At 48.2% G+C, this 25,068-nt stretch overlaps 1 protein-coding gene across 2 annotated transcripts; it reads left to right on the top strand.

Annotated features, from left to right (window-relative positions):
* Positions 1-552: 552 nt before the first annotated feature.
* On the top strand, positions 553-21,467 carry AGFG2 (ArfGAP with FG repeats 2; the record flags this gene model as incomplete). 2 transcript variants are annotated; one of them, XM_084249129.1, is made up of 13 exons in its annotated part: positions 553-773; positions 9,672-9,765; positions 10,914-11,029; positions 12,298-12,451; positions 12,799-12,964; positions 13,614-13,739; positions 14,404-14,436; positions 19,040-19,160; positions 19,346-19,428; positions 19,610-19,693; positions 20,547-20,675; positions 20,990-21,075; positions 21,411-21,467. In XM_084249129.1, 13 exons carry the CDS (start codon positions 553-555, stop codon positions 21,465-21,467), a joined length of 1,470 nt encoding a protein of 489 aa, XP_084105255.1. The 2 variants fall into 2 exon arrangements, with proteins under 2 accessions (XP_084105255.1, XP_084105256.1); XM_084249130.1 differs by lacking the exon at positions 14,404-14,436.
* Between the last annotated feature and the right edge of the window lie 3,601 nt (positions 21,468-25,068).

Here is a 25,068-nt window from a genome sequence, read left to right as displayed (position 1 = left end):
AAAGTAAAAAGGCAAGAGTAAGCCTTTGAAATTTGGCGGGAATTAATGGCCTCCGTCTGGAGGATCTGAATTGCGCAGGCGCGGGACACCTACTCTTTCTCGCGCGCTAACTTTGCAGCCAATCAGATTTAGCGCTGGAACCCGAGTGTCCAGGGCTCACCAGTCGAATCTGGGAGGCGGGACGCCGCGGAGTCAGTGGCGAGAGGGGGCGGGGACTAGGGGCGGCCACGCCCCGTTCTGCGGCCCGAGTCTCGGCGGCCCAATGAGAGAGGCCTGCAGCCCGAAGGCCGGGGGGCGGAGCGTTGGTGGCAGCCGGAATCCAAAGCCGTCCGACGCTGGCCAATCAGAGTGAGGAGGTGGGTGGAGTCTAGCCAATCAGCTTGCAGAATAGGTGAGGCTGGGGGTTGAGGAGTCTCGCGCAGACGCCCGCAGGCTCGGAGCGACTGTCAGGGCAGCCTGGCGTGCGGAGGCGGCTTGAGGAGGCGGGAAGGCGGCAGTGGTTGAAGGGGCAAGAGCCGAGTTGCGGAGAGAGGCCCGAGAGAGTGGGCAGCCATGGTGATGGCAGCAAAGAAGGGGCCAGGCCCGGGTGGCGGTGGCGCCGGGGGGAAGGCGGACGCCGAGGCGGCCTCGGAGGTGTGGTGTCGCCGGGTGCGAGAGCTGGGCGGCTGCAGCCAGGCCGGGAACCGCCACTGCTTCGAGTGCGCCCAGCGCGGGGTCACCTACGTGGATATCACCGTGGGCAGCTTCGTCTGCACCACCTGCTCCGGCCTCCTGTAAGTGGACCGGCGTGGGGGGAGGACCGGGATGGAGCAGCGGAGTCGGCCTTGGGGACAGCGGGAGAGCGGGGGCGCAGGGAAGGGAGCTGAGGCGGGAGAGGGCGTGGAAGCCAGGGATGCGCGTGGAAGCCAGGGATGCGCTAACTGTGGTGACAGGTTCGTCTGCGGCAGAGGTGTCACGGGGAAAGGAATGGAGACAAGACACGCAGTGTTGGGGTTGGCGTTGCAGGGGAAAGGAAAGACACTGGAGAGGAATGGAGAAACTCCCAAAGGGAGGCCAGGTGAACCTCAACTACAAGTGGGGAGAATTGAAGGGAGGAGAGGAGTAAGTATTGAAAAGGCCCGAGAATGACCTACACCTTAAAAAGGGAACTTCAGGCAGGTGGAAGGCAAAAAGGAAGGAGAGAGGCAAGCTGGACTCAAGGTGTCCATTTTTTCCTTCCGGCTTGTGCCCCTCATGGAGTGTAAGATGGATGAACCAATTTACAATAGGTAAATTAACCCAGTTAGACAGCATAGACGTTGTAGCAGGTAAGGAGCTATGTTCAGGTATTAAGGTGCAGATCCTAATCTTGGATCTGATCTGGAATAATACCCAGAGGTAGATTTCAAATCTAAGAGAGAGGAGAGCTGAAGGATTTCCCAGTTAGAGAACTTAACTCATTCAAAGATCTGGGGACCTGGTTGAGCCAGTCTTAACTTTAGTGATTTACACCTTTAAGGATCTTGTTGCCATGACTGGATCCTGATAGTATCATCTATCAATTCTTTCTAGATTTGGGGAGGAGGGAGGTTTGTTGTATAATATGCAATGCTACACTTGTGACTAGCTGGGTATTTGGTCCCGCCTGAGCTGATTTCCGGCCACAGGTCTACCCCAAGCTCTGGTTATATAGATTCTTCACTTCCTCCTCTTGAGGGGATTATTTGGTTAGATGCATGGGTATCTATCTGTACGTCTATTTTTTACAAGTTTATTGAGAGATTTATTTGACTTTTTTTAGTATTATTTTAATACATTTGTTTTGTTTTGTTTTTAACAAGGAGCACTTTCCTTGTTATCCTTTTCTCCTTACACCTTCAGGAGCTGAGGAGGCAGCAGTATTGTTCTTGCATGACAGATGGGAGAACAGAAGCAAAAGAGGTTTAGTAACTTATCTATTGCCATCTGGGGGTTGCTGTTTTCAGCACTTGTTGTTTGATATTAGTTATCATGGCAGACCAGAAATGAGGATCCATATCTCCTAAGATACAATCTAGGATTATTTCTCTACTCAATTTTTACCTACGTTACAAACTTCTCTCTATATTCTGATCAACCTCACTTGATAGACTTGACTTCGGTCTAAGAAAGCCATTATGGCTTTTGGGACAATGGTTGAGTACCCAAATAGAAGTGCTTCAAAAGTTGAGATTGAGACTCAAATGAAGCAAGAAGATAGAGACTTAAGACTGGGGCAAATACTGTGAGGAGAAAAGGAGCAAAGTTTAGGAATATCTCTAGCAGAAAGTAGGAAAAAAGAGAAGCCTACTGAAGATCCTGTTTTAAAAAGGAAAATCTGATAGTAGAAGGAAGGGAGAAATAAAGGGAACAGGGGGATAAAACTGACAATATATCAGAGTGTAGGTCCTAGGAAGAAAATGTGTTTTTAAAAACAGTTAATTTGTTCCCACAGTTAGCTGTGGTGACATGAAAGATGGAACACTAAGGAAATGGGAAGTACTGACAACATTATCATTATTTTATAGCTCTTGGTATAAAGTATCCCATAGGTAATATTTCCCTTCTGTAATGAATATCCTTCAATCAGGACAGAAGGAAGGCCATCGAATCTAGGACATATTAAAAACCTGGTTTCTTTGCTGGAAAAGTTAACTCCTTAGATATCAGTACACAATTTGCAGAACTTTACCACTTTCCCCTTGTGGTCATAATTGTTGATTTCATTAAAGAAAGGTCAAATCCCTGTGACCTGGGTAGACTCTGGGTGGAGGCAACTATGGCCTAAGGATTGTTTAGTTTAATAGAGCAGCACCTGAAGAGGCCTGCCTCTGTCTGTGGTGTATTTTAGTTCCTTAGGAAGTTAAGTTCCCATGGGACCATGTAGGGGGAACCTACCAGCCTTTTTCTTCAGTTTAAAAAGATTCCGGTGGCTCAGTGGTTGAAATGGGTTGCAAGGCTGCCTGCGGCCTCTGCAGCGCCGGTTCGATCCCCGGCTGCTGGGCGAGGGTCCCACATGGTGCGCAGACCTCTCCTGCCACCCGCTGCTCCCCTCAGCAGTGTATTTCGTCAGTCTGCCTGCCTGCTCTGTTCCCCACTCTGACTCTGGTGAGTTCTCTCACACTCCCAAGCTTCTGACTGTACCCAGTGCTTGTATAAATAAATAAATAAATCTCTAAAAAATTAAATAAATAAATAAATAAAATAAAAAATAAATAAAAAGATTCTAGAAAGGACATATAAACTTAGTATTTCCCATCCCATAATGGGAACTCACTCAGGATGTGATTCTAGAGATGGTAGACTTCAGAGAACACTTAAGTGGCTGGGAAATCAGAAGCTAGGCTAACCCTGTATTAGCAGCCAATGAGAGTAGCATGAAGCATCAAGAGGCTGAGCCAGTAAATTATGCTGAACTGAAGGCCTGTTGAGATTATAAGGAGAGAAATACCAGAAGAAATTCTACAAAGTTGTAGTTTACCTGAATAACCATCTGCCTAGATTCTGGTGGTATTTCTCACTAGTTCATTGAAGTTCTCATTTGTCCATTATGCTATTTCTCATTTTTCATTCTAATTAGCATGGATGAGGCAAAGCATATAAAGCTTTTCAAGGGGTCTTAGAGTACTGCCTGTGTCCATTGATGTTCTGTGGGGAGGGCTGGGAGCCAGCAGGTGGGTGGTAGGCAGAATGTGGGAGGTTGGTGCTGGCTGCAGAGTGGGAGGAGGTAAGGGAGAAGCATGGCTCCAGGTGACACACACCAGCTAACATGTTAAATCTACATAGTTGATTGCCAATAGGTTGGGATTTTGTGGTGCTGGGAGGTGCAAATTGTGGTAAGTCAAAGCGATAAAAACCTGTGCATTCATTGGTTCAGTCAGTCAACAAATATTTATTGAGTGATCAAGCCCCAGACACTGTTTTAGGCACTAGAGATATGGTAGTAGACAAAATTGACAAAGTGTTCTTGTAGATTACATCCTAGTGGAGACCATGGAGTATAAATAATTATGTAATTGCATATAGTGATAAGTGCGATGAAGTAAACGAAAGGTCAACATGGGCCGGAGAGTGATGGGAGCTCATAATGAGGTATGATGACATAAGAGCATAAGAGATGTTCTTTGTTAAAAGGAAGAAGTTATTGAAGACAGAAATTACATACTTTGTCAGAGAAAGAGACAGCAGGATTGGTTTATTTTGAAAGTCAGTTTTCTGTTGAGTATGATACAAATATGTCTGCATCTGATGGAGTGTTTTGGAGGTGGTGAACACAATTACCAGAGTACCCAGCTGTCTCCATTGACCAATGTAGCAAGGTTAACTGTTCCAGCCAAAGTTGAATTTTCTGAGAGCTGAGGGAAAATTCAGATTTTAATATTGGTGAATGGTATGACTGTGCCTTCAACCCTGCACATGTGAGCTCATTCTCACTCTCTCTTTTTTAATGAGAAATATTCTCTCCACTGTAGCAAAAGCCCACAGCGTTGGTGTGAGGGCCTGGCAGAGATGCTGCTAGTTTCTGCCATTTCTAAATTTACATACATGCTGCCACAGCCGTAGATCCCAACTGTGACCTAGTTTTAATTCCTTGATTTTCTTCCAATACCTAATTTTCTTAACCTGGATATAGATCCATTTAATTTCCCCAACATATACATATGCTTGTTTGTTTAGTTGTATTTCTAACTCTTCCCCTAGAGGATGAATCTGCCACTTGAAGCTAGGTTGGGATAAAAATTGCCACTAAAAAGGATTTATTTCCAAAGCGTTTCTTAAATGTTCCTTTTGTTTTGGTTTGCCTGGATGCCTCAATCAGTAAACCACTTTCTTTGGAAAGAAAGTAGATGTTGAGGGCCTCCCTGGTGGCGCAAGTGGTTAGGCACCACACTATGAAGCAATCCGTGGCCTCTGCAGCGTGAGTTCGATCCCCGGCTGACCAGAGAAAAACCCACATGGCGAAGCAGACCTCTCCTGCCTCACCCGCTGCTCCCCTCAGCACTGTATTTCAGTCAGTCCGCCTATTCTGTTCCCTGCTCTGTCTCTGGTGAATCCTCTCACCCCCTGCATCTCTGGCCTTTACCCTAGCTCTTGTATGCATAAATAAATAAATCTTAAAAAAAAAAAAAGAAAAGAAAGTAGATGTTGAGTCCTGAGATCTCATTGACATGCAGAGTGGGCCTTACTTTTGATGCCCAGGTATTTTCACCAAAGTATGTTACATGCTTCTCTGACCTGGCTGTTTGGGTCCATCCTTTAATCCATTATCCTTCAGGTCTCAGCAGTGGCTGTTTGTCTCTTCTGCTGAGTAACTTCACTCTGATAATGGGACTAAGTCAGGATTAAGGTGGACAGAGCTCTGGGCTAGATGTCAAGGGATGTGCTTGATAGCTCTTATTTGCAACAAGTTCCTCAACCCCTTGTGCCTGAGTTTCCCTAACTGGCTTGCTAGTAGTAGTTCTTTGTTGAAGCCATTTTATCTCCGAAGAAGGAAATGTATGATATGCTGCTTGGTAATCCATAACTTTTCCAGTTATCTCGGTTAGAGAAGTAGACATACACCTTGCCCTGTTACATTTTCATCCTTCCATCACCTCCCATCTCACTGGGCAGAATCTCACCAAATTACAGATTTAGGCATGTACATCATAAGGAGCTGGTGGACAATTTTGAAAAGCCCCTGATGAAGCAATAAATTACCAAAAGGGGGAGGGTGTGAAAAGATTGAGATTGAGTCTGAATAGGAGGGCAGCTGGCAGTATCAGGATTCTACGTGGCTCAGCATTAGAGGATCGCTGTTTATCATTGTCACTGAGCAAGAACTACAGGAAATGGGTTGAAGCAGGGGAATTTACTTGGGGAAGAGGCTTCCTGAAATTAGTGAAGTTGGCCCTGAAGTGGAGTAATAGGAAAGCCTTCCTGTTAGGGACGATTAAGAGACCCTAATGGGGACTCTTCTTGGTGATGTTTGCATCCAAGATAACTGAGGCCTGCTCAGAAGCAGAGGAGTCAAATCTCAGGAGTGAAGAAACACAATCTGGGGTGTATGAATTTGAACACAAATATTCAGAGGTAAGGAATTCCCGAGTACAAATTTGGCACAAATGAAAGAACTTGGGCGCTGGGTGGAACTGTTTTTTTCCATTGTTGACCTGGCAGAACCTTCTTTATCTGAGCAGCTGAGCAGGTTTGAAGTTTTTATGAAGCAAGTAGAGGCAAAATATGGGCCACTTTGAGGGTGATGACCATACCAAAACAAAAGTTGTGGTAGATATTTGTATAAATAGTAATATGCTTAACAACATCAAAGGGAGAGGGGAGAGAGGCAAAGTGAAAAAATTGGATAGACTAGAATCTATTACAAATGCTTCACTTGCTGAGTAATTCAGAGGACTTCAAAGAGTGATTCAGAGGATTTAAAATGCTGTTTAGGTGCCTGTGAAAAGGAAACTGAAGTCAAAAAAGACATCATTGCTGGGCTGAAGGTCTGGGTCCTCGTCGTGTATGTGCTTTCAACTGGAAAAAGTTGCCTTATTCTGGGCAAATAAATGTACTCTCTATTTCCCCAGGACCTCTTGGTTCAAAATAACAGAGTGGATTTACTGTAATAACTAAAGGGCAGTGTCTCCTTCTAGCTCTCACTTCCCTTGGGGGAGAACCTGAGAGTTATGTTGGGGAAACTAGGTATAAGTTGCAGAGCTAGGTCTGTTTAATTCCTAGCCAGTGACTCACATCTGTCCCATTGTGTGACCCTGTAGGCGCCCAACAAAACGCATCACTCCTAAACCATTTGATTTCAGCTATGAGGAGGAGAGGGGCTCTTGTTTCTAAAGTGCTTCTCCCATCCAGCAGTGTCCTCTGTGATTCAAGAAACAAATGCTCTGACTCATAGGCCATGTAACTAGGCCTCTTCCTAGGCTGCAGATTGTTGCCTTGTAGAGAATTCTCCCTGCCCCCAAACTGTGGCTCTGGTTATACAAAATCCACTCTACAGACATCAAGGTCAGAGCAGTGCTTTTTGTACTGTGCTATGGAAACATCCTGTTCTATAAGATTCATTTGGCCCTAAGCACTTGAATCACTTCTTATTTTCTTTGCCTTCATCCTATCTCCCCTGCCCTTCCTACTCCCCACGCCCCCCCCAAAAAAAAAAAAAAAACCCCTCCACTCCAGGCTCAGTCATAGGAAGTTCTGTTGTTGTCAGCATCCCCTCTAGATTGATGCCTGTGTCTCCCCACCCCCACCCCACTAGGAAACACACCTCCCTGTTTATACTTTACTAACAGTTCCTGGTTGTCCTTTCAGGAAATGTCAACGACCTTTTGGTGATTGGCGTAGAATTGCTATTCCAGGGTAAACATAATACCTTTTACCTTCCGGTGACCATTTCTCTTCCTTCCCCAACTTCAGGATCCTGGTGCCACATTCTTCCAGATCCATCTGTGTGTGTCTAAGTGCAACCTTGCTGTGTTAAGAAATACTCACATCCATACTCCTTGGGTCCTTCTTGTAAGCAAGTGCCTGGTAATAGAAGACTAGAACCTACCTACCACAGTGCCTTGTGGGCAAAGTAAATATTTGTTAGTGGGAGGTTACAAGAGGACCAGGATCATACAAATCTTTCTGAGGTCTGCTTTGGCTAGACTTCAGAAAGGCCTGGCATTCGGAGAGGAAAGGTACCTTGTGGTTAAGGTGAAAAAGGGCCAGGGAAGGATTGTAAAAGCAGTCTGTCATCCATCAAAGAGGCTTTTTAAAAGAGAAAACGGGGATATCTCTGAAATGTGATCAGAAGAGGGTCTTCAGTGCGGGTGAAGTTTAAGAGTTACTCTTTGACATTTAGCAACAAAGCCTTACTTTTGGTTTTCCCTTCACTTGTTTTCCTTAGGGCATCAGTCCTCTTTGGTATAACTTGGCTTTTAAAGGGGTACTTTAAGATCCATTACTTCAAAGTCTAGCAGTGGAATTGCTGAAAATGTCCTCAATTATAGCCTCCAGGGTCTTGTCCTTTGTTAAAATCCCATAATCGGTAATTTGTCATCCAGAAGGGCAGCTGTCCTCTTTGTTCACTGTGTAGTGTACCATTTGTCCCCTTCCTGCACCCCCACTTGCACTAACATGTACCAGACTTCACAGGGGTACTTTTTTTCTCTTTAGGCCCCTGTCAGTGTGAGTGTGTTTCCCCCACCTTTCTCTAGAATCTCCATTTGGTGAATTTTGTTATCTCTTCCTTCTCCCTTATCTTCCCTGATGATGTCAGCCAGGATCCTCTACTAGTTACTTCTATTTTCACATCTTGATTTGTCCATTTTTTCCAGGGGAGTAAGAGTGTGAAGAAGCCTCAAGTGAAACTGGTTTTCCTGCCTGGGTGCTCTTTCACCCTGGCCCCATGGTCTAGTGTATTTGTGTTGATTTGGACAGTTTTGTTTTAATCTAAGAAGGATAGTAGATCCAAACCAGAGTCAAACTGAAGGTCTAAGAAAGGAGAATCTATGAATACCTTCCTGGCTTAGCCTCAAATTTCCCCTGGCAAGAACACCCCAGAGGGCAGTAGACTGGGGCCACAGAAGTCTTCTTCTCTGTTGTAATCTCTGCAGGGCTCCTGTGGGCAGAACTGGACTCCCTGGGAGTCAGCAGAACTCACAAAGTTGACTCAAAAGCATCGCAACAGGATATATGTTCCTGACTTGTGCCACTCTTATACCTCGTGGTTGTACTTGCCTTTCTCCTACTTTGTTGAAAGAGCTAGTAATAGGCCTCCCTGGTGGCGCAGGGGATTGGGCACAGCACTGTGAAGCTGTCTGCAGCCTCTGCAGCATGAGTTCGATCCCTGGCCGGCCAGAGAGCGACCCACATGGCGCAGCAGACCTCTCCTGCCTCGCCTGATGCTCCCCTCAGCAGTGTATTTCAGTCAGTCTGCCTGTTCTGTTCCCCACTCTGTCTCTGGTGAATCCTCTCACCCCCTGCATCTCTGACCTGTACGCCAGCTCTTGTATGCATAAATAAATAGATCTTAAAAAAAAAAAAAAAGAAAGAGCTAGGAATAAAAAAGTCAGAGGTATTTCTTTTCTTAAAGGTCTCTCCTTGAAAGAGAGGGACTTTCCATCCCTACCATCATGCCAACCTTCCCAGTGGACAAGAAGAGGGGCGGCTTGCCTAGGGACCCTGGTTTTTTGTCTCCAGATCTTATCTTTGCCAGTCTTGTCAGGAATAGTCACAGGCATTCATTTTGGCCTTCCCTCAGGCTTGAAGGATTTGTGTCTTTGTGGGCCCTGGGACCTTGAGGACGTGCTGTAGGTGTTAAGCAAGGACACGGGGGAAATGGACGTCATTGCCACTCTGAGTTCCAGAAATGTCCCCTCAGCCTGCAGGCTGCCCACCAAAACTGTTGGGATCTGAACCAGAGTAAGAGGAAGCTTCTGGATGGGCAGCCTCTGCCTTTCTCTCCACAATGACTGGAATCACAATATGTTCCTGGCTCTGTGGTCCCTGTCTCTTTAGAAGCCTCCAAAATATTCTTGTTTACCTTCTTTCCTTGAATTAGGAAGCAGCTTCAGGCAGAAGGTTCTATCTGAACTTAATTTATATCTTGTTTTATCCTTCCTCCCTCCCTTTCCCATAAATAGACCTGCAGTGCTAACCATGTTATACTTTTTCTTTCCATTTCTCTCCCACAGGAGAGGCCTGAACCCTCCTCATCGAGTCAAGTCCATCTCCATGACAACTTTCACTGAGCCTGAAGTAGTATTCCTGCAGTCCCGTGGAAATGAGGTGCACTAACACTGACAGAATGGCTGTGTGCTGCAGTGGCCCTATCTGCCAGCAGAGCTTTGTCTCAAAATGATAGAAATTCCTTACAGTTTTCTCTTTTGGTCAAGTTCCTCCTTTTTTTTAGTACAAAGCTTTTTTTTGTCTTATGTTTATTTGTATATTTACAGAATCTTTAATTATGCAGGCACACCTTGGAGATACTGCAGCTTCTGTTCCACATCACCTCTTTAAAGCAAATGCCATTAATAAGGCGAGTCACATGAATGTCTTTGGCTTCCCAGTATATGTAAAATTATGTTCCCACTATACTGTAGTCTGTTAAGTGTGCAGTAGCATTGCATCTAAAACAACAGTGAGCAGCCCTTAATTAAATGTGACACAGAGACACAAAGTGAGCTCGTGCTGATGGAAGAATGGCGCCAGCAGGCTTGCTCAATGCAGGCTTGCCACAACCTTCAATTTGTAAAAACTGCAGTGTCTGCAAGGCACAGTAAGCAAAGTGCAATAAAACAAGGTATGCCTGTATCAGTGGTGTTTGTCTAAGCCCCTTGTTGGAGGAATCTGGAAAAGAGCAAAATCTCTTGTCAAGCAACTTCTGGACATGCAAGCAGGGAAAGGGGGAGGGGCCCACACTGATGTGCATTCGGAGTGGACTGGACTGGCCCCTCTGAGTAAGATGTCCTGGAGTCAGCTCTGCTGACTTGAGACTCAGCAAAGTGAGGTGTAAGTCCATGTCATTTTTGTGAATGTGAGTTAAACCCCTTCCCCAGCTAAATCAACTGGTGGGAAAATACCATCCTTGGTGTAAGCAGTACCCCTAGTTTGTGGGTGATTTGGCTTACGTGGAGGGTATCCTTGAAACCACAGCCCTGAAAATTGCCCCTAACCCCACCTCCATTCAAATTTAGTCTCTCATAATTCTCAGCGCATTCTGTTTTCTCTAGTCGATGTGTCAATAATACGTGGTATAAATTTATTTTTATTTCTCTAAGGCATGGCCTCCCCCATTAGATGATCAACTTCATCAGGTCTGATTTGTAGGAATACTCAGATGCTCATAACTGGATCCATGCTCAAATACTTGTTGATGAATAAATTAGAAGTGGTATCATACCCAGTTCATGCTTTCTACCCAATTCCTCCTCTAGGTTTGCAGGAAGATTTGGTTGGGTCTTTTTGATGCTCGGACCTCTTTAATACCAGATTCCAGGGATCCTCAGAAGGTGAAGGAGTTCCTCCAGGAAAAATATGAGAAGAAGAGATGGTAAGGAGAAGGAAAGAGAATACTATAGAGACGTGTCCAAATACTTTCATCTGACAGACCAGTTTCTACAGTTGAATTTGGGCTTCTCTTAAAGGCTAGACTTTTTTGAATTTGTTCCACTCAGGTTCAGTTAGGGCCAAATTGTGACTTCCAATAATAAACAGGAAAGGACAACTTTTCCCCAATCACTAACCTTGCAGATTTGATGTCCCCTTTTTTGGGGAGAGAGAAGACTGATTGGAGAAGGGAGCCAGGCCTGTGAGAGTGGGGTTAGTTTTTATACCTCAGCTGATCTTATATATAGGGGAGGTGGCTGGAAGCATATGTCCTCTAACTTCATGCAGGTAACCCATCATTTCATTTGCGGTTTGTATGTATTCTATTTTCCTGATAAGGAAAACGGCATCTCTATTCTCCCTTGTTTTTTCTCTCTCCAGGTGTCACTTTCTAGCTTCTGATCTCTGGGGTGTTTGTGACAGGGAAGTGGGGGGTTGGGGATAGGGGAGGGGTGTAACCATAGGGTGGAGAGAGAATGTACAGAGCAAGGAGTATGGGCAAACAGCATTTTGGAGTCCCTCCTGGGGGTGTCCTTAGGTAAAGAAGATACTTCCAGAGGAGAGGCCACACACCCAGAAGTGGAAGAGGGGACCTTGAATAGGAAGTTGGAAAAATAGGATTGCCTGTTCATCAGCTTAATTTCAGGTGTTATTATTTGAAACTCAGGTTGTTTGAGGTGTCAGATAGAGGAGGGAAAAGGAGGCATAGGCCAGAGCAAACTAAACACTCCTCCAGAAAAAAATGATCATCTGACAGTAAAGTGGAAACTCAGATGGGCAGAACCTTGCTGAGTTGTTAAACTCTCTATTTATTTATTATTTTTTTAAGATTTTATTTATTTATTTTTGTGTAGAAGAATTCTGGGGTATAGGCCAGAGGTGCAGAAGGTGAGAGGATTCACTAGAGACAGAGTGGGGAGCAGAACAGGCAGATCTACTGAAATACACTGCTGAGCAGAGCAGTGGTTGAGACAGGAGAGTTATGCTGGGCCATGGGGGTCAGCTCCCTGGATGGGGATTGAACTCAAGCCCTCCTGGTGATAGTGCTGTTACTTAACCCTTAGGCCACCAGGGAGGCCCCCACTCTCTTTAGTTTAAAAGAGAGAATCAGTAGAGAAAAATGAGAAAGGCATTTGACTGTTTCCCCAAGCATCTAATCTGAGCATGGTTGCTTTACCCCTCGCCTTTCAGCCTAACTATTCTTTCTCCAAGGTATGTCCCCCCAGACCAAGTCAAGGGGCCCACTTATACCAAAGGCAGTGCCTCCACGCCTATCCAGGGCTCCATCCCAGATGGGAAGCCCCTGCGGACACTTCTGGGTGATCCTGTGCCATCTCTCTCAGCTGCCGCCTCCACCTCTAGCCAGGTAACACTCAGATATGCCCTTCAAGATTATTTTGGGATTAGGAGAAAGGGATGTCTGTGGAAGATGAGGCTAGAGCTCCAGGAGACTGTTGGGCTATATCCCTGAGTATCTCAGGGCTGCCTTGACTAATATTCTCTAAAATGTGTAGTTTGGGACCTGGTCTACCGAGAAGACACAGGAGTTGAGTTTGAGAGGGGTCCAGGCATCTGCCCAGGAACCCTCTCCATTGAGGGCAGTTTCACATTCTTTCCTCTTGCCATTGCCTATGTGGGGGAAGCCTGAGGAGCCACACAGGGGCCTGGGTTGTGTCTGGGCTTCCAAGTGCTGTTTGTGATTCCTTCTCCAAGCCTCTCAGTCAGTCTCAGGCACGGACATCCCAGCCCCGGAGCTCTCAGCCATCTGCCCACACCTCAGTCAAGAAAGCCAGCACAGACCTGCTGGCTGACATCGGTGGAGACCCCTTTGCTGCTCCCCAGGTGGCACCAACTTTTGCTGCATTCCCAGCCTTTGGGGGTAAGTGGGGCTCGGGATGAGAACCTTCCTGCAGCTGATATACCCAAGGAATTCACTCCCTTGGGGTGACCAAGCTTTACTTGGTTCTAGCTCTTTGTGAACAAAGGTGATGGTAATTTTGGAGTGTGGAGGCTGGGGCGGGGGTGGGGGCGGGGGTGGAGTCAAATAAGTACAGCAGGGGTTATGTTTAGGAGTTTTGGTCACGAAGTACTACAGTGGGGGCTTCCAGCACTCCCAGGAAATAGCTTTTGTAATTCTTTCTCTTTATGGAAAATGGGGGTGGGGGTTTTATGTGTTCCATTTCCCCTCCCCCGTACCCAAAGATCAGCAGTAGTCAGTAAAGAGATGAGTGAGTGTTATCTGGTTTCCCTTTCTCTTTCAAGCTTCCTCCCTCCCACACACTTTTTTTTTTTTTTTTTTTTTTTTTTTTTCAAACTGAACCCTTCAAAAATGTTAATGCCTCATGGAGTAAGGAATAAAAGATGACATCCCCTTTCCCTTGGCTCTCTGCCCCAGACCCTTTCCCTCTGAAAAGGACTCTGGAAAGGCAGGTGTCCCATGGAGTGGCCTTGGCCTTTAGAATTCATAGATATTGTAGAATATGTATACATTTCGTACATGGCTCCTTTGTATTCCTTCCCTCCCTTAGGCCAGACACCTTCCCATGGGGGCTTCGCCAACTTTGATGCCTTTGGCAGTAGCCCCAGCTCTTCTGCGTTTGGAAGCATTCCTCCAGCTGGCCAAGCCCCGTTCCAGGCCCAGCCAACACCCCCAGGTAAACTCTGCCCTGCAGTGTCCCTTCTCTTTTCCAGTCGCTTCCAGTTGTCCACACCACACATCAACCTTCACTCACATTTCCATGTGTAGAGGAACAAAAGACAAGGAAGAGCTCCAGGAAGGGATAAGAGAGTCCAACGAGATTCTTGTCAGGAGGCGGGGGCTCTACTGTTTTGCTTTCTCGTGTAAGGACAATGGTGAAAATTACCACAGCAGTTGTGCAGGTCGTGTGCTAGATTTCTGACTGGGAAGTATGGAGACCTGAATCCTAGAAAAGTTGAGAATGAACATGATCTCCTCCCTAGGTTGCTCTGATGTTGTGTGTTATATACTGCCCAAAGAGGTCAAGGACTGGATCATAGTTGAAGGTAGTTTCCAGAGTCTTCACCCATCCGTCTCAGAGCAAAGCCTGTGAACTGTTGTGTTGTTTGAGTGAAAGGGAGTCTGAAGGCTGCCTGAGAGCCGGGTTCCTGCCTAGTTTAAGTTTTCCCCTAGTTTTCAGAGCCTTTGGGCTGCCCCTCTTCCTATGGACATTCTGGACACCACGGAGGGCAGCTGGAGCACTGTAAGACCAGATATCTGGGGAAAGCCAGTGACTTACACTCTTTCTTTCTCCCTCCCAACCCGCCCACCCTCTCCCTTCTGAACCCCATCACTGCCAGCCAGTCGGATGCTAACTGGAAGTTACAGCTTCGGTAAGTTCTTTTCTACCCACACCTTTCCCATGGTAGGGGCCTATCTCAGGTCCTTTGATCAGAGTTTTGAGGTCCAGAAGTAATCCCTCAAATTTGTCCATTCCCCTGATGAAGCAGTTAAGCAGTTTGCCTAGTCATGCAGCCGACAGAGTGGCAGAGCAGGCCCAGAGCCCAGACTTCTTAACTCCCGCTCTGCCCACACCCTTTCCACTGTGCTGCTGCGAACTGGTTGGTTGCTTTCATTTTTATTTTATTTTTTTGTTGTGTTAAGAGACATTTTATATTGATAAAAGTTAAAATTCACCAAGTGGGCCTCCCCGGTGGCGCAGCGGTTGAGCGCTGGGTTGCGAAGCTGCCCGCAGCCTCTGCAGCACCGGTTCAATCCCCGGCTGCTCCCCGGCCACCGGAGGAGGGTCCCACATGGCGCGCAGACCTCTCCTGCCGCCTGCTGCTCCCCTCAGCAGTATGTACTTCGGTCCTTCTGCCTGCTCTGCTCCCCACTCTGGCTCTGGTGAATTCTCTCACCCTCCCGTGCTTCTGACTGTACCCAATGCTTGTGTAAATAAATAAATAAATCTTTAAAAAAAAAAAAATTTCACAAAGTTCTCATATTGTGAACTTAAAGTAATTGACAGGCTAACCTTGATTCATAAAGCAAAAACCACTAGGCACAATGAAAACCTAATAATCTGACAGAGTGGGAGACACCAGTAGACCTGTCACAAGATTGATAAACTAGACAAGTAAGGGAGAAAGCAGAACACTTGTGTAACAGTTTAACAAGTTTGATCTATAAATATAAGTAGAACTTTGTCACCAAGAGATGGAATATATATTATTTTCAAACATAGAATCCTTTTATAATTTGACCATTTACTGGGAAACAAAAATCTCCATAAATTCTGACAAATAAAAATTACTTAGGTGGTATTCTGTATGATAAAAGATGTTCTGGACACAGCTTTGGCGTGAGGCAGATCAGGAAAAAACACAACATGGAAAACAGACAAAAAGTTAATAGCCATCATGTGTTTTTATATAAACCCCTGCTAACAAGAAAGACTAGAGTTATGAACAAGGGATACAAACAAATAATTCCCAATTTTTTGTGTAAATCTGAAAATGTCTTCAAACTAATTAGGGAAAATACAGTTTAGGATAATATTTTTGCACATCATATAGACAAAAAGGTGAAGACTGATAACGGCCGGTATTGCATGGAGACATGGGCCCTTTTGTGCACTAAGGGTAGGAATGTAAATTGGCACAGAAATAGTCAATTTAGCAAGAGGCAGTGTTCCCTGGGCTGGGATTACTGAACAAAACAGCCTATACACGGTTGCTATAATCTTTCAGAAATATATTCCTAGCACAAATGATTGCTTTAAATAGAGACCTTGAAGGGCCAACTTTTAAAACAGAGAAGGAAGGACCTGGAGCCATCCCAGTCTGAACCTGGGATGAACCTTTTGTCCAGCGTCTGGACAAAAAGCAAACGGTCTGCAGCCAGAGCCGGCCAGCATTTGTGAGGCTCTGGCCAGTTCTTGCAGAATCCACCTACTATCTCCACGAAGAAGGAAAAAAATCCACTTTGTGGTTGAGGAAACTGCCTCAACTTGACCAGTTACTTGACCCAAATTGAACAGCTGACAAATAGCAGGTCCCATTCACTTTCCACCACACCATGGTCACCAGGTTGTTTCTATGAGAGTGCCATAAAGAACTTGGGTGTGATGTAGAGAGCTTTTGGGAGAGGTGGCTGTCTCTTCTGACAAGTCTGGTTGCATTTTTATATTTCTCAGGGGGGTTATGGAGAGGGGAGTTTCCTCTGAGTCTGCTATAAGGCATGTTCACAATGCCAGCTGCATGGAGCAAGGCTCTGGAAGTATACTGGAAGCAAACAGAAGGGCAGGTGTTCCTAAGGACTGCCTCCTTGCCAAGGCTGTGCCCTCTGTGCAGGGTGCCTACCCGCCTGGGCAAGGGCCTGCTCTGCCCTCTAGTGTTCATAAGGAGACATGGCACTGCCTGCAGCTAGCAGGACAGCTCCCTGCCAACCAGGGAGGATTAAGGACCTGGGCCTCATTGAGGGATGCTCCCTGACTGAAGGCCCCAGCAGGGCTGAAGAGTCTGACCTAAGTGAGGACAGGGAGCTGCATTCTCCTGGAAATTCCACAGACCCCAGTCAATCAGGCCAAGGAAGGGCCTGATGGAAGACCAGATGTGCAGGGTGGGATTACAGCCTCTCTCTGTTCCTCTAGCAAACCCAGCAGTTAGGGGAGGAGAGTGGCCTAGGAGAGCACTGTCTTCAGTGCTAGTACTCCGCAGCTGCCAACCTTTGCAACCTCAAAGCTGGCAGCTACTGGGTACCAGTCCTCCCTGTGGCATCTCAGCTTCTCCAAGTTAGAGCCACTCACCACCAGTCATGCTCAGTGCCTACCAGTGGAAGACACCCTTTCACAAGGGTTTAGAGCACAGAGATTCCGGTTACAGTTCTGGGGCATTCAGAAAAAGAGCCCAAATCTTTACCGACAAGAAACAGGCAGAGGTTCAAGGGTGTCAGGGAGCAACATGGATTTGAAAATCAGTCTTCTTTGCTTCCTGTCTTTTCCTTTCCCTTCTTCTTCCCCTTGTCTCTGCGAATAAAAGTGAAGATTCCCCTTCATCCTTTCCCATTTCTGCAGGGTCTTGTGCCATCAATTTCTTACTGGATTTCACCTCCACTTTCTCCATTTCTGCTGACATATTTCCTTTTTCCACAAATATGCTTAAAGTTGCCCATCCCAGCAAATGTGTTCACGGTCTCAGGCATGGTCTCTCTTGTCTTACCTGCTGTCCATACCTGTGCCTCTGGAAGAGGAGTCCGATGGCCTTCTTACTCATTTTTTTAATTGTCCTGTTTTTCTTTTTTTACACATTTTATGTCGTAATATACATACTGTTCCACACCTTTTTTTTTTTTTAACTTAACAGTACTGTTAGCTCTTATCAGTACAGTAAAACCTTCCTCATTCTTTATAGCCACACAGTAGTCCACGGTATGTATATACCATGATTTATTTAATCCATCCCTTACTGATGAACATTTTTTGCTATTAAACAGTCTTACAGTGAATAACCCTGTATGTGTCATGTTTTGCACATTTGCAAGCTACATGTGTAAGAAAATTACTAGCAATGGAATTGGTCTAGTGGGGACACAGTTGATCCGGAAATAAAAATATCTCACTACAAGTATGACAAATGCTGTGAAGGAAGAGAACAAGGTGCTAGGAGAGGAAAAGGAGGATCTAATTCACATTTGTGGGGTAGTGAACTCTCATGCAGATTCATGGTTCTGTTGAGCGTAAAGGAAAGTAGGAGTTAGCAGGCCTGGGTGTGGGGAGGGCAGCTCTCCTTCAAGGCAGAGGTGGGGCTTGTGGAAAGGCCACCCCCAGGATCCAGGGGAGGGGCTGTTAGGATTTCAGCCAGCTGTCACGTGTTTCCTTTGAGACCTTGTTTTGCTTCACTGACCCTGGAAATATTTTCTTTTCCCTGAACCATTAAACATCACATTTGTGTCACCAAAAGACAACTTTCAAAACATTCTCACTTATCTCAGAGAGTCCTTACAACCAAAAAAAAGTGGGCCCAGGAGCCAGAGATAGTAGCAAGTGGTAGCACCCTCACCACAATGCAGTCCTGGCTACCTGTACAGGTGTTTACCCAGCAGTCAGTCCTTGACGGAGGGCATGTGTCCAGCACTGCAAAGTGGGTTTCCCTTCAGTGATAATGAATCTTCCAGCACTCATAAAAGTGAAGCCTTCTCCCTCTGTAGCTTCATTTTATCCTCACAACTGCCCAGAGTGACTGACAGGGCCCAGCGTGATGAGACTTAGACATACAGACAGAATTTTTCTTAATAAAATGATAGGGCCCCAGGCCTCCTCTCAGGAGACATGACTGCATGCTCCTTGAGCAGTTTTGTAAGGCTCCCCTTGCCTCCTGTACATGTTTTTAGGTGTGAAGATCAGGTAGGACAGGAGAACCTTGCAGTCGACCTGGCACTGTCACATATGCCCACCCTGATCTAAGCCCACAGCATGGAGGTGGCCTCCCAGGAGGAGGCCCCCCTGTGGGGGGTGGAGGGGAACTGTGCTGATGGTGGGATTTATGCTCTTCACATCCCTTGCCATGTCCACATTCCATGAATCTCCAGGGTATCTTGGGGCCTTTCTGCCCTTCCCCATACCTCCCCCACCCCCTTTTCCTGCCCCTTCATGTGACTGATCCATAAATGGAAATGCTGGTCTGAGAAAAGGACAGACTCCTCTCTCTTGAGGAAAAAAATGGGACATGTATGCCAAACTAGAACAGGAGAAGTGGTGTGACCCAAGGAAGCTCAGCCTTCCTCAGCAGTGGGGACTTTGAGCGTCTGGAGGATTGGGGCAGGCTGGCTTGTCACACTGCCCTGACTTCGTAGGAGGCGAATGGTCCAGGAAAGGTGGACTGTCTCACAGCATCCCACGGGCACCTCATGCATCACTCCACCCCACCGCACCTCACCTCCATCTCCTGCCCCTTCCCCAGTCTCACCGGTACTCCCTGTCTTCCTGTGATTACCCAGGGAGCAGCCAGGTGACTCCATTTGGTGCCTCTCCTCTTGCACCTGCCAGTCAGCCAAACAGCCTTGCAGATATGGGCAGCCTCCTGGGACCTGGGGCATCAACTGGAGGGATCCCTAGCAGGTAGGTCCGGATATCGGGGGATTTGCAGGGCAGGAGAGCTGGCCAAGAAACCCTGGCCTGCCTTTTCCCAGCCCCTCAGCTCCTCCTGTCTGGCAGGACAGGGGCTGCCACCTCCTGGCCCCCTGCCCGGCTTGTCTCCCTGCTCCGGGGCGATGGGCATGCTGACTTCTCTCCCCATATCGCAGCATCTTCGGGATGACCAGCCAGGTCCCCATGCTCCAGTCTGCTGCTACTGGTGGAGGCAGCAACACAGGGCTTGCCTTTGGAGGTGAGTCTTGTTTATGAGACCCAGGAAGGGGATCCAAAGCAAAGAGGAAATTGGGGACTGAGGACAGGGAGGGGAGTGGAGAGAGCAGATTTAGAGAAATGTTTAGTTGCCATAAACTAAACAGTAAGCAAATGGAAAAATATAACTCTCCCCCACTGCTATTCCATTCCACCCTGAGCAGCCTTCACCAACCCGTTCACCGCGCCTGCAGCTCACCCGCAACTGCCTTCCACCAACCCCTTTCAGACCAATGGTTTGGCCACAGGTAAGCTTCCCAGACTACACCCCGGCCCAGACTCTCCCGTCCTCCCTCCTCTCACACCCTCAGGGGAAGCAGCAGGCAGCTTCAGCTGGCTTGGGGTCCTTCCAAAACTAGTCTGCCCCTGCCCTTCAGCAGTGGCCAGGCCAGACCCACTGTAATTTCCAGGCCGCCTAGTGGGCAAAAAAGGGAGAAGCACCCCAAGTCACAGAATCACAATTTTAGAATAAAGAGACACACTCTCCCTACCTAGCCAGTCCTGAAGGTTGCTTTTGTGTTGACTGATAATTGCAGCGATTTCCCCAGCGCTCAACAGGTCCCTCCTTCCCTTCTGTGGCCCAAGCTGAGCCTCCCGAAACCTCGACCCCTTAGCCCGAGGCCTGTGTTCTCTGACCTTCCCTCCCAAGCCTCTGCTTTCTCTCTATAAACTCATGTCCCACCTCCTTTTTTGTTGTTGTTCGAAAAACCCTTGAGGTCAGAAAGGGAGAAGAATGATAGCTTCCAGGGCTGATCTCCTTGCAGGCCAGTGCTGACTGCTTTACGTCTGTGGCTTAATTCTCACAGTAGCCCTGGGAGGTGAGAGGACTGAGGCACCTAGAGCTAATTATTTGCTTTCTTTTGTGCAGTTTAATAGGAAGAGAAGGCTGACCCCATCCTCTGCCCTGCCCTTGCCATACCACTGTGGGCAGGTTTGGTGGGTTGATGGAAGCTGAAGAGTTCTGTGGCTCATTTAGGGGACTTTTGCTGGGTGCTTCTGGTTAGGGAAAAACTGCACCGTTTCCCTATCTTGAAGGGATTTAGGAATAACCTTTCTTCGCTTGCCTCCCAGAACTTTCCTGAGCCCCATGTCCCTCCACAGGGCCTGGTTTTGGGATGAGCAGTGCTGGGCCTGGCTTCCCCCAGACAGTGCCACCCCCCGGGGCATTTGCCAGCACTTTCCCGCAACCGCTGTTCCCCCCACAGACTTCCATGACTCTGCAGCAGAATGGTAAGGGACTCTGCCAGCAACCTCCTTACTTGCCCCCACTACCACCCCAGGGAGTTTGGCATATACCCACAGGAGTACTGGGGAGCCAGCCATCCAAGCTAGTTCCCTTTCGGCCCAATAGGGGGAAACCAAGAAAGCACAGACCTGCCTGTGTCCTCAGATGCTAATCCTTCCCTTCTTCCTGGATTGAGGAAGGCCACTCTCTGCCATCTTGGGATTTGCCTGCCCTGCAGGGAGGCGGGCAGAGCTGAGCAACACCAGCCAAGGGGCAGGCTCCTGTCAGCTGACATCTGCTTTTGCTTTTTGCTCCCCAGGCTCTTCCTTCAATGACTTAGGATCAGCTAAGCTGGGTCAGAGGCCACTGAGCCAGCCGGTTGGGATCTCCACCAACCCCTTCATGGTAAGCACCAGGGGCCAGTGGCCAGGGGCATGGACCTCCTCCGTGGGTTGGGACATAAAATTCCAGGAAAAAGGCCCATGTAAGATCAAACTTCCACCCCTTCCTTGTGACATTCTGCCTTGTCTGCCAGGGATAAGTGGGTTAGTTCTTGCATCTCTGATCTTGGGCCTTGCCAATCCCACTGTCCCCCAAGCCTTCTACTCCCCCTTAGCCTCGTCACTTCCATCTTCCCCAGCACACTCATTTTGGGAGCATAAGGAATTTTGAGCTGCATTTTTTCAATGGCCCCCAGCCTTTCTCCCCTAATCTAACAACTTATTTTTGTTTCTTTGCAGACTGGACCCTCATCAAGCCCATTTGCTTCCAAGCCTCCTACCAACCCCTTCTTGTAGCACTGTGTCCTGGGGGGCCTCTTCCCTGCTCTCTGGGGCCCCTCTACCCCCTGGAGCTCTGGCGACCACTTGCCTGTGGCATTTCTGTGGATCTGAGACCAGAATGGGCTTTATTTTGCAGGGAGGGATCTTGGGGATGGTGAGGTGCTAATGCTTTGCTTGGGGCTTGCAGATAAAAGGGCAGCTTTGTGGGTCCGCTGCCCCCCCAAGGCTCCCTCTCTTCTTCCCTCCAGCCCCCACCCAGGCAGAAGTCCCAGGAGAAGAGAAGGCAGGACCTGGCCTAGACAAGCAATGGTGTTTTAATTCTCACATTATGATGACATAGTCCTCTTCCTCTCCTGGGTGGAGGAAGCTGTGTATACAGATTGACCTGAGCTGCCCTGTGGGAACAGCTCTTCCCATGCCCAGCTTCCCAGCCCTGTTCACCTCAGGCAGAAGTGCAGTGGGAAAAGTAGGGTAAAGGTGAAGATGAGACTGGTGTTAGCGAGAGACAATGATCAGACAGGCCAGAGGCCCTTGGTGCCCTGGCTCAAGCTGGGCACCCTTTGCTCCCCACCCTCACCAAGCAAGGAGGCTTCCACAGTTTTGCTTCCCAGCTCCCTCCTTCATCCTGGGCCCTCAGGATGGATCGTTACCTGCATACTTTCACACACCCAACTCCCATTAAGCACTTTAGTTAGCTGTGGTGTCATGTTTGTATACCAGTGTTTTATATTTATACATAGAGAGTTTTCTAATATAGCCTATTATATATATATATATATACACACACACACACACACACACATACACACACCTCACATACATAGAGATATATTACTCAGCCGCCATTCTTTCCAGACAGCTCTTTTACATGGGGAGCCGGATGAATCCCCATCTGTGCCTCGACCAGCAAAGCCGAGCTCCAGGGGGTGGGGGAGGGCAGCACATATCCTGTGCAGCCACATGTCCCCAGCACCCCAGAGCCCAGGCTTTTCCAGGGAAAGGTTTTGTGCAATTGGCTGGTTTTTTTTTTCTTTTTTTCCACGTGCCTCCGCTGCCCCTGAATCTCTGCACCAAAGCTGTTGCTGGCAATGTTGGAAAAGAACTGCATTTGAAAGAAAAAGAAAGTGGCTCTCCTGGTTTTGCTTTGGGCCAGCTTGGGGGGCCGCCTGTCACGCCACATGACTGATCCTGGGTGGCCTGAGCCCAGATGATGCCTCCTCCTTTGGCCAAACACAGAACTCACTGCCAGAAGGCCAGTCCCTGTGTGAACTGGAGTCATGCATTATCATGGCAGAAGTTAGGGGCCTGGGGGGGGGGGGGGATGTGGGGAGCATTCCCACCAGGTAGTGGGTGGAAGTGCCAGCATAGAGGGAAATGGAGTAGATCACCCCCCAGTCTGGTACAATCTCAGCCCGTCAGTCCAAGTCCCCACCTGAGGATGTTGTGTCAACAGCAGTGCTGTCTGGGTTGTTTGTGTGGTGACAAGACAGCTGGCTTGGGCTAAACATTTTGCCCAACTGAGAGGCCCAGGATTCAGCCTCCCTCTTGCACTGTTGCCCAGAAACTCCTGGCCCTTTAGCTATTCATTCTTGGGATTTCTCTGGGTCATTCCACCTAATGAGAATGGGGACTGTTTTGTGACTTTATTTACTTTGAGGATTTTTCTGGAAATAACCTCCAGCTGCTGCTATTTGTCCAGCCAGGTGTGGTCTCCCCACCTTTTCCAAGGCTCAGTACCTGGCCTGTCTTATGTCTGTGTTCCTGTATTCCCAGCTTCTGCCCTCTTTCTGTCTCCTTGAAGGATCTCCCAGGGTGGACTACCCTCCTTTCCCCCCTGAATTTGTCATGTTCTTTGTTCCCTTGTCTTTTCCACCCTTGATGATCTCTGTCCTATTTCTGTTTCCCATTTTCTGCTTAGAGCCAGGAAGGGGAGGGAAGCTGCAATGTGGAGTGTAGTAGGGGGAGGAGCTTTTTGTTTTTTCCCCAGCAACCCCCCACCCCTCCCTTCCTAACTAAAAATGCTGAGACTTAAAGGACCCAAAGTTGCGTCCTCTTACTCTGTTTTGCTCACACTCCTGGGCCCAGATCCTCCCTGCAGAACTGCCTCCCAGTCACTCTATCCCACATGGACTCCAGCCAGCTCACTGGCCAGGGCTGGATGACCCCAGCTGGGTCAGCCTCAGATCTCAGGACAGAAAAATCAAGAGTTCCCTGGGCATAGGCCTAGTCTAGGACTGCAGCTGCCTCTCTTGGCAAGGAACAGCCACAGAGCCGCCGCCATCAGGCCTCCTCTCTCCAGGCCAGTGGCAAAGAATGGAAAAATCCCTGGCCTGACAGAAAATGTCTAAATGACTTGGTTCCTCCTGCCCCACCCTGCCTGGTGGTTGCAAATCTCAACCCCACTGCAAGCACTCTAGGTTTCAAACCAGGTCCGTGTGTCCCCCTGACCAATGCTGTGACCGTGCTCTGCAGACAACAGTCCTTGCCTTGGCCCCAACCTTCAGCAGGTCATCAGCAGTTGCCCCTATGGGTGAGGAAGCAGGAAACAATTCCCAGGACTTGTATGCAAAGCTTAGGCCACATTGGAAACGTGGGATTCCGCTGAGGGAGGGTTGAAAGACTAAATATTCCTCCCTGCATCCTCCTACCCCCCCCCCATCCCCACTACGCAGAGAAGTAAATGCTCAGGACTGACTGGACACCCAGGAACACCCAGGTGGGGAGGGGGCATAGCACCCCAGCCTCCCATGGGTTCCTCTCCTGGTGTCAAGATTCTCCTATGAGTACATAGAATATGAAGAACCTGTCCCACATGCACATGGCATGGGGATGCCCAAGTGCACCCCTCTGGTTGGGGAAAGTGTTGTTACCCAGAAGGGCTGAGGTTCTGCCACTTCCTGTTCCTGGGGAGCAACTTGTGTTACTAGGGTAACGGACTAAAATAAATCTTGTCTGGGTAAGGTCAAGGGCAGTGTTGTTGCTAGGGCAACTGATTAGGCCAGTTGTTTGGCTCCAGGCTTTTCCTGGTACCCAGCAGCTAAATCACCTGGCATTGATTACCCACCCACTCTCCCACACTTTCGTCCCCAGAACCCAAACATTCGGTTCCTTGCATCTTCCTGCTGGAAATGGAGAAGCCTGCCCTCCCTGCTCAGGCTGCGCTGGCTCTCTGAGAACCAGGTTCCCTTGCTTCAGTTCTCTTATATCTCATTCCTCACCTGACTAGGCTCTTCCTCAAATACCGTCATTAATAGGGCCCCACACGGCCCTCTGCCCCTCTCCCACATTCAGCTTCCCCCTTTAAGCACCTTCCTTGCCATCAGATTGGTATCACTGCATGGAGAGGTCCTCTAAAGCCCCAAGCCAGTGTCCGGCACCCGCCCCCACCCTCCCAGCAGTTACATCTAACGGGTTCAAAAATGGGGTATAAAAAGTTTGAAGGCCAATGGGCCTCCCAGGTGGCGCAGCGGTTGAGCGCTGGGTTGCAAAGCTGCCCGCGACCTCTGCAGCGCTGGAGGGTCCCACATGGCGCGCAGACCTCTCCTGCCGCCCGCTGCTCCCCTCAGCAGTGTCCTTCGGTCCTTCTGCCTGCTCTGCTCCCCGCTCTGGCTCTGGT

This window comes from Talpa europaea (assembly GCF_964194135.1).
Source record: "Talpa europaea genome assembly, chromosome: 12".
Lineage (NCBI taxonomy): Eukaryota > Metazoa > Chordata > Mammalia > Eulipotyphla > Talpidae > Talpa > Talpa europaea.
The sequence above is the reverse complement of the archived record's forward strand: the minus strand, read 5'-3'. Positions and strand labels throughout refer to the sequence as shown.